The following is a 9,143-nucleotide window of genomic DNA, read 5'->3' as shown; positions in this document are numbered from 1 at the left end:
GAGCCAAGACCCTGTATCTTAAAAAAAGAAAAGAAAACAAAAAGGAATGTTCGATTTTGTCAAATGCTTGTTCTATACCTATTGAGAAGATACAGGTATCCTTTTTTTTTTTTTGAGACAGAGTTTCACTTATTAACCCTTGGCAGAGTTTCACTTATTAACCCATGAAGTTACGGCTCACAGCAACCTCCAACTCCTTGGGCTTAGGCAATTCTCTTGCCTCAGCCTCCCAAGTAGCTGGGACTACAGGCACCCGCTACAACGCTGGGCTATTTTTTTGTTGCAGTTTGGCCGGGGCTGGGTTTGAACCCACCACCCTCAGTATATGGGGCCGGCGCTCCACTCACTGAGCCATAGGCACCACCCACAGTTTTACTTTTTATTTTGTTAATATGGTGATTTACATTTTTTTTTAACATTATACTGAGCATTCATTCCTAGGATAAACTCCACTTAGTCAAGATACATTACCTGTTTTATATAGTGTTGGATTTATTTTACTAAAAGATTATTAGGAATTTCTGCATCTACATTCATGAGGGATACTTCCTTTTCTTTTTTTGTGAGATACAGTCTCACTGTGTTACCCTCGGTAGAGTGCTGTAGCATCACAGCTCACAGCAGCATCAAACCCTTTGGGCTTAAGCGATTCTCTTGCCTCAGCCTCCCACGTAGCTGGACTACAGGCGACTGCCACAACGCCCAGCTATTTTGTAGAGGTGGGGTTTTGCTCTGGCTCAAGCTGGTCTTGAACCTCTGAGCTCAAGCAATCCATCTGCCTCAGCCTTCCAGAGTGCTGGGATTATAGGCATGAGCCACTGTACCTGGCCCTACTTCAATTTTCTTTTCTTTTCTTTCTTTCTTTCTTTTTTTTTTTTTTGCAGTTTTTGGCCAGGGCCAGGTTTGAACCCGCCATCTCTGGTATTTGGGGCTGGTGCCCTACTCCTTTGGGCCATGGGTGCTGCCCAAAGTTTAGCTCTTTTTTTTTTTTTGAGACAGAGTCTCACTATGTTGCCCTTGGTAGAGTGTCCTGATGTCACAGCTCACAACAACCTCAGATTCTTGGGCTTAAGCAATTCTCTTGCCTCAGCCTCCCAAGTAGCTGGGACTACAGGCGCCCGCCACAATTCCCAGTCATTTTTTGTTGTTGTTGTTGTAGTTGTCATTGTTGTTTGGCAAGCCCAGGCTAGATTCGAACCTGTCAGCTCCGGTGTATGTGACTGGCGCCCTAGCCACTTGAGCCACAGGCACCGAGCCCCTACTTCAATTTTCTGAAAGGGATTGTACACATCATAGCTCACAGCAACCTCACACTCCTGGGCTTAAGTAATGTTCCTGCCTCAGCCTCCCAAGTAGCTGGGACCACAGGCATCCACCACAGCATATGGCTAGTTTTTTATTTTTAGTAGAGGCGGGGTCTCGCTCTTGCTCAGGCTGGTATCCAACTCCTGAGCTCAAGGGATCCACCTGCCTCTGCCCCACCAGAGTGCTGGGATTACAGGCATGAGCTACCATGCCCAGCCCCATTTTAACCATTTTTAAATGTACAGTTCAGTGCATTAAATATACTCACACTGTTGTAAACCATCACCTCCACCCATCTCCAGAGCTTTTTGTCATCCCATTAAACACTAAGTGCATTTCTCTGCACCCAACCCCTGGCATCCACCCTTCTACTTTCTGTCCCTATGAATCTGAGGGCTCTAAGGATCTCACAGAAGCCGAGTCACAGTCTCTGTCCTTCTATGATAGGCTTCTTTCACTCAGTGTAATGTCCTCAAGGTTCATTCCTGTTGTTGTAGGTGTCAGAATTTCTTTCCTTTTTAAAGCCAAGTAATTTTCCACTTTATGTATTTACACATTTTGTTTATCCAGTCACCTGTTGGTGGTCACTTACATCATTTCCACTTTTTAGCTGTTGTGAATAATGTGTTATGAATATAAGTACAAATACCTGTTAGAGTCCTTGTTTAGATCCAGCAGTAGAATTGGTGGTTATGTGGTAATTCTATTTTATTTTATTTTTTGAGACAGAGTCTCACTCTGTCACCCTGAGTAGAATACAGTGACATCATAGCTCACAGCAACCTCACACTTCTGGGCTCAAGTGATCCTCCTGCCTCAGTCTCCCAAGTAGCTAGGACTATAGGCGCCCACCACAATGCCCATCTCATTTTCCTACTTTTAGCAGAAACGGTCTCCCTCTTGCTCAGGTTAGTCTCCAACTCCTGACTTCAAGGGATCCTCCTGCCTTGGCCTCTAAAGAGTGCTGTGATTGGCTCGGCACCTATGGCTCAAGTGGCTAAGGCGCCAGCCATGTACACCCAAGGTGGTGGGTTTGAATCCAGCCCGGGCCTGCCAAACAACAGTGATGGCTGCAACCAAAAAAAAATAGCTGGGCGTTGTGGCGGGTGCCTGTGGTCCCAGCTACTTGGGAGGCTGAGGCAGGACACTTGCTTGAGCCCAGGAGCTGGACGTTGCTGTGAGCTGTGATGCCACAGCACTCTACCCAGGGAGACAGCTGAAGGCTACTGTCTCAAAAAAAAAAAAGAGTGCTGTGATTATAGGCTTGAGCCACAACATCCAGCCTGATAATTCTATTTTTAATTATTTGAGCAACTGCCATGCTATTTTTCTTGGTGGCTGAACCATTTTACATTCCTTTGTGGGGGTTTTTTAGCCTTCTAAAGATTCCTTCACTGTTTTGTTTTTTTTTTTGAGACAGAGTCTCATTATAGCACCCTCAGTAGAGTGCTATAGCGTCACAGCTCACAGTAACCTCAAACTCTTGGGCTTAAGTGATTCTTTTGCCTCAGCCTCCTAAGTAGCTGGGACTACAGGTACCCCTCACAACGCCCGGCTATTTTTTGTTGTGGTTGTTGTTGTTTAGCTGGTCTGGGCTGAGGTTGAACCCACCAGCCTTGGTGTATGTGGCTGGCACCATAACCACTGTGCTACAGGCACTGAGCCTTAAATTCTTATTTATATTCACCTTTCTTCATTCTAAACCTTCACTGTGTTTTTCTAGCAAGAGTTCAAGCAGAGTCAAAGCATGAGCTAGGGCCAGGAAGCCCTGCTGAGTGAGCACAGCAGGTGGTAGAGGCACCTTGATGTCTTGTCCAGGGCCTGAGGATGGTCCTAGGAATGAGCCAGGAGAACGTGCAGGTGCCTGTTGAGAAGGCATAGCCACATACACAAGACAGGCTGAGCTGGGCTCACCTCCTGGTACTTTGGTCCCAGGGGGTGGTAACTACACAGTGGAGGTCACACAGATGCTGGTAGATGAGTCAGAGGTTCCTGAGGCCAAGACAAGCAGGTGGTTCATGGCGATGTGCCGGGGGCACGGGGGTCAGGACCGGGGCTTGGCTCTGCCTCTCAGCATGTGCCCCCAGACAGGCGCCCTGTCCTTGTGGGCTGCAGTTTTCTTTCCTAAGGTCCTCACAAGCACAGGTTACATCTTCCTAGGCAGAAATGGCCTATCTGTCTCACCCACATTGCTTGCATGTGAGAAGTGGCACCTCCCAAGGATAGGGACTGGTTGGAGAGAATGTGAGGCCCATTTTAGAATGGATGATCGCTTTAGACCTCTCCTCTGGCTTGGGGCTGAGCAGAGCCTCTAACAGATGAGCCTAGAAGTGGATCTTGTGGCTGCAGACGGGGTGGCTATGAGGGTGGCCCCAGCACCACAGCCTAGATGTAGGCCACTGATGATGGGAATCACACAGAGCTCCAGTCTCCCCAAGGTCCCAGGCATGTGGTACTTTACCTTGAGGGCTTTGAAGCCATGCCTGCCCAAGCTGAAAGCTGATTCCCTTGTACATGCCAGCCAGGACAAAAAACACACAAACCCGTGTGTGCAGAGAAGGTCCTGGGCCCTCCTGAATGTGGTCTGGACAGTCTCCTAAAAGAAGCCTCAGCCAGTGGGTCTGGTCTAGTCACATATCTGCTGCCCACTGCGGGCTGTGTGCTGTGCTGAGCAGCAGGAACACATTTCCATGGCCTCCAGCTCAAGGCCGGGCATTTCAAGGCCCCTTTGGAAGAGACTGAGGAGGTGAATTGTGATGCCCATAGGACACAGCCTTGGCTCCTGCCAAGATCCTTCTACAGCTACGCGCCAGTAGGCCAGGCCACCCACCAGACTTGTCTCCATTGTGACCTTGTATTGACAAATACATACCTGGGGTGAAAACACACAGATTCCCACTCTCCCATGAGCAGCCGGCATGCTGGGCAGTTCCTATGCCTGGCACCCCGTCCACAGTCTCCAGGACCCCACAGCCTACAGCCCCTGCTTTGGGAACACACATCCAGCCCCACAGCAGGGAGGCCACCACCCTAGCACTGGAGCTGGGCTCCACCACTGCAGAGGTCAAGGCCAGACTAGGTGGCTGCCCACTGGACAGAGCAGCCTGCTCTCTTGGAGCAGGGGACATGTGCACACATGTTTCCTATTTGTCCAGATGTCAGCCTCCTGCTGTGCTCTGGCAATGCCCACAACATAGGTGTGGACAGCCTGCCAGAGACACAGGCCTGCCCCTGTGCCTGCTCTGCCAAGCTTGGGGCTTAGTCTGACCACTAGATCAGTCACACAGGAGCTGCCCAGCTGGCAGGACCATGGCCCAGGCCCAGAGACCAGTTGTGGGAGCCCAAGGCAGACTCTGGGCATAAGCAAGTGGCTACCTATGCTGGCTGCAACTTCAAACCGCCTAAAGCAGCTCACCACCAGCACAGGCTTTGAGACATCTGGATAGGTCAAGCCCACCATCAGGTTCCTGCCTGCACACAAGAGCTTTCTGCTGGGCCGTGCCTTCTAAACCCTGATCACCTAAGTTTCTAGGCTGCAGGACGGCAAAAAACAAATGTAGCAGGGATGAAGTGGCCTGACTACTCCTGCCCTCACCTTGTCAGGAAGGGTGACCAACCATAGTGGGCTTGGAGCAGAGTGGATGCTGGCCAGCCAAGACACTGAGGCCATGTGTTCTTATCTCTGCTAAGACTTCCTGGCAGTCTCCTCAGGGCCCCCAACAACACCCACGTCCCAGCAGACACCGGGTGGCACCTTCCAGAGATGTATACCCTCTCCTGGGGGCCTCACAGGACTGCTGGGACCTGCCAGGTGCTGCCAAGTGTGGGTCAGCACCAGAGCCTGAGCCCCACCATGGCCCTTCCCTGAGCAGAGAGCCTGGGGTGCTTACGACAACCCCATTGGCCTTACCTTTAGTATCGTTGACAGGGTCCATGTGTCGGTAGATATAGCCCTCTAGGTAAGAGTGGAACTTGGGTGTGGGCGGGAAGAAGGCCAGGCAAATTGCCATGAGCTCCCAGCCCCGGGCTAGGCTCTCCAGGCGGAAGTTCTCAGTGGTCTGCCGGCACAGCTGGATGTACAGCTCATCACGCAGCCCTTGCACGCTCCAGCCCTTGGTGGCCACCTCCAGGGCCACATGCAGTGGATCTGCCTTGGCCCGCCGGTCACCCATGTACATCTGGATCAGCTTGAAGAGCTCGCAGGCTTCCTTCTTCACGTGCCGGTCGCTGGTCACGATCATGGGCTTCTTGATGGATTCACTGCTCCAGGCCAGCATGTTGGCGATGGACACCTTCCGCCGGAAGAGGCCCTGGGTGTGCTTGTTGAAGTGCTTGGAGGCCCAGTTCTCGATGTCAGTCTCTGAAGAGGGCTTACGCAGAGTGAAGGAAGGGAAGACGCAGCTGGAGCTGGGCATCACACTGCGGCTCTGCCGACTGCCCTCAAACTGGGCACAGGCACCGAGGTCCTCAGACTGGGAAGGACAAACGGGGCTGAGCCGTGGGGGCTGGGCATACTGGGAAGGTGGGCTCACAGGACCACAGCCCCAGAGTGCCTGGGAGGGGTGTGTGTGGGGCCCTGCCTGACCTGGTAGGGTGAAGGGCTCCTCTGCTCACCGAGGCTGCTTGAGGTAGAAGGGCCAGGCAGGCATGGCCAGGAGCCTGAGCCCAGTACCCGGGAAGCAGAGCAGCTGGAGCAGACAAGGCTGATGGCAGGCAGGGTGAGGAGCAAGGCCTTGGGACCACACCCAGGCTGGGACAGCTCTCACGCAGCTGCCTCCTATGAAAGTGGTAGCAGCTCACTCTGGGCTCCATCTCCTGACACCTGTGTGGCCTGAGACCCTTCCTCCCACCTTTACCTGGGAAGAGCTTGTCCTGCAGGAAGACCTTCCCCTTGTTGCTCTCAGGGGACCCTGTGCACCTGAGCCTCTCTGCCCTGCCCTTTTTCCACAGCATGAGGAATTGACGCCTGGGGGAACCTAAGGCCACAGGGTAGCTCTCAAGGTAGCCACTCCCCATTCTAAGAGGCTCTTTGGGTTCACTCTCTACCCTCCCTGGCACTTAAACTAGCAGACACTGGGTCTGCCCTTAGCCTAGGCTTCCTGTGCTTGTGGCAGCCGAGATGATAGGTAAGAAGCAAAAGTGAAAACAAGGACTAGGTGGGGTGGCTCCCGCCTGTAATCCCAGCACTCTGGGAGGCCAAGGCAAGTGGACTGCTTGAGCTCAGGAGTATAAGACTAGCCTGATCAAGAGTGAGACCTCATCTTTATTAAACATAAAAACACTTGCTGGGCATTGTTGGGGGGCGCCTGTAGTCTCAGCTACTTGGGAGGCTGAGACAAGAGGATTAATTGAACCCAAGAGTTTGAGGTTGCTATGAACTATGATGTCACAGCACTGTTCCCAGGGCACAGAGTGAAACTCTGTCTCAAGGAAAAAAAAAAAAAGTGAAAACAAGTATATATTAGAGAACACAGAGCCCCAGGGACCTGAGGGAGGCATTGATTTGCTAGACAGAGCTGCATGCCAGCTGGGAAGCCTGAACCATGCCCGTTCCTAGTACTATGTTGGGAGTGCTCCAGACTGGGCCTCTGGTCTGGCTCTAGCCATGGCCATAACACCCCAGGACCCGCTGGGCCACCTCTTTAGTAACCCTTCCTGCCTAAGAGGCTCTTCTACCCTGGGACTGGCTCTGAGAACCAGCACAGGGCCTGGTGCCCCCACAGCCCCACTCCTCAGGGCCTCAGACACAGTGCTGGGGGACTATCTTCCCCATCTGCTCCATTGATGTGAAGTCCCTCAGAGCCCCATTCACCCTCTGTGGCAGCCTCAAGATGCCAGGTGTTAGGCCTGCTAAGTGCCACACTGAGATCACGAACAGTAGGACACTGGGCTTGGCCTGTTGCCCACCCTCCTGTCCCGCATGCTGTCCTCAAGATCTTGGGCTGACCTGGCACCTGGTGGGCCCAGGGACCCAACCCCGTCATGGTGCCCTCACCTGTGAGGGGTGCAGGTAAGGCTCCGGTGAGGCCAGATTGGTCTGCACAGAAATGCTCTTCTCGAGCAAGATCTGGGGGAAGCCAAGCTTCTCGAAGGTACCCCTCTTCCAGTGCCTGCTGTCCTGCTGCGCCAGTGCTTCGTCCTCACTGAAGGCGCGCACCACAGGCCCAGGCATGGGCAGGGGCAAGGCGCCATCGCTCTCATAGCCAGAGCCATCCTGCTGGGAGTCCCAGCTGCTCCTCTGCCTCATGTGGAAGTGGGCCTGCTGTGCCTCCCAGGCCAACCGCGCCTGAGCCAGGAAGGGCTCGGCCACGCCCTGTACCCCATCCACCTCACCCTCCACATGCTTCACGGGGGTAAGGCTGGGCCCACAGGGGGGCCGTTCTTCTGCCAGGGGCTGCTCCCGGAGCAGGTCCCCTGGGCCATCAGGGGCCTGGCACAGAGAAGGCTTCCTGCTCTTTCTCTTGCGTGTGCCTGGGGAGTGTCCCGTGGAGGACAAGGTGTCCTGCTGGCTGGACCAAGACATGGTGTCCTCCTGGGCCTGCATTAGAGGTGCGTGGACTGGGCCAGACCGGAGCTCGGGCCCCTCCATGGTGCTGTAGTCTCCAGACTTAATCCCCAGGCGCTGGTCCCTCAGCAGGCAGGGGCTGGGCTGTAGGGAATAGGAGCCACCGCCAGGGTTGGGTGTATACTTGTGCCGGGGTCCTGCACGTAGCCTGGGGCTAGAGCTGGCCTGCTCCACGTACACCAGCTGCCGCACATACTCCTTGCCCGCAGGGCTGTACTCCAGGCTCATGAAGCGCTCTGGGCACTTCTGCCTGGTGAGTACCAGCTGCTGGCAGGGCGAGGGTGGTGCTTGCTTGGAGGGTGCCAAGAAGGCCCGGGGCTTGCGGCCCGGGGACCTCTGCGGTGAGGCAGCCTGGAAGCTGCCACTGGCCTCATACTGCACGTCCATAGGGGGCTCATCATAGATGGGGGCCTGGTACTCCACTGGGGGCTCCTCATAGAGAGGGGGCTCATAGCCATAGCGTGGGGAAGAGGGCTGCGAATCACTAGAAGGTTTTCGGGGCTGGGCCAATAGCGGGGAGCAGGTCCCAGGGAGCTCAGCTCTCTTTAGGAATGGGGATGGCCTCCTGTCTGGGAAGAAGATATTGCCATCTGCCTCAGGGGAGAAGGTCTGTAGGCCAGGTGAGTGCTGGCTGCCCGAGGGCCTGCGGGAGCGGCCCCCAGACTGGCTGTCTGGGGTGTAGCCATTGCCCTGGGTGGCAAGGAAGCTGGGCTCACGGTCGGCCACCTTGATGAGAACACGCTCCTTGGTGCCTGAGTTCCACCGGAGTGAGGAGGTCCTGTGTGGGAGAGACCAGCACAGTTACTGGTGAAGTGGGCAACTGCCCCCACATCCTGTGTCCTCTCACTCTCACCTCTCTGGGAACCATCTGTGTGCTGGCCCTTGCTGGGCCACAGCTGTCCCTCACATCCTGCCTAGCCCACAGCACTCATCTTGGGCTCTCTGTCATAGCTGCTGGCCCCACAACCTGAGCTTCCAGCTCCAGCCCACTCTAAGCACAGAGCCCTCAGACCCCCTGCCAGAGGTCTCTTGCCTGGTATTTCCTAGGTCACACACTAAGCCCTGCTATGGGCTTTACCCAGAGCTGCCTGTGCTCCTGCCAGCCTGGGGTCAACCACCAAAGGCCCCAGGAGTCCAGGTGAGCCCAGCAGGGCTCACCACCAGCACCTTAGCATTCTATGTTTTAGTCAGTGGCTCCTGTGAACTCTGTGAAGACTAACTGATCTCCCCAAGTCTATTACAAGTTATCACTTTCTTTCTTTTTTTTTTTTTT

The 9,143-nt window shown here is 54.3% G+C and overlaps 1 protein-coding gene across 1 annotated transcript in view; it reads right to left on the bottom strand.

Annotated features, from left to right (window-relative positions):
• The window catches only part of ARHGAP39 (Rho GTPase activating protein 39), a 47,734-nt gene that overhangs the window by 10,650 nt on the left and 27,941 nt on the right, over positions 1–9,143 (bottom strand). The window contains exons 4-5 of the mRNA XM_003802309.3: positions 7,301–8,648; positions 5,216–5,777 (exon numbers count right to left, since the gene is read on the bottom strand). Of these exons, the coding sequence (XP_003802357.1) occupies positions 5,216–5,777; positions 7,301–8,648 (1,910 nt within the window). The remainder of the gene's footprint in view (positions 1–5,215; positions 5,778–7,300; positions 8,649–9,143) is intronic.

The sequence above is a fragment of the Otolemur garnettii genome, unplaced genomic scaffold (assembly GCF_000181295.1).
Source record: "Otolemur garnettii isolate 467f Iridium unplaced genomic scaffold, OtoGar3 scaffold00245, whole genome shotgun sequence".
Lineage (NCBI taxonomy): Eukaryota > Metazoa > Chordata > Mammalia > Primates > Galagidae > Otolemur > Otolemur garnettii.
The sequence above is the reverse complement of the archived record's forward strand: the minus strand, read 5'-3'. Positions and strand labels throughout refer to the sequence as shown.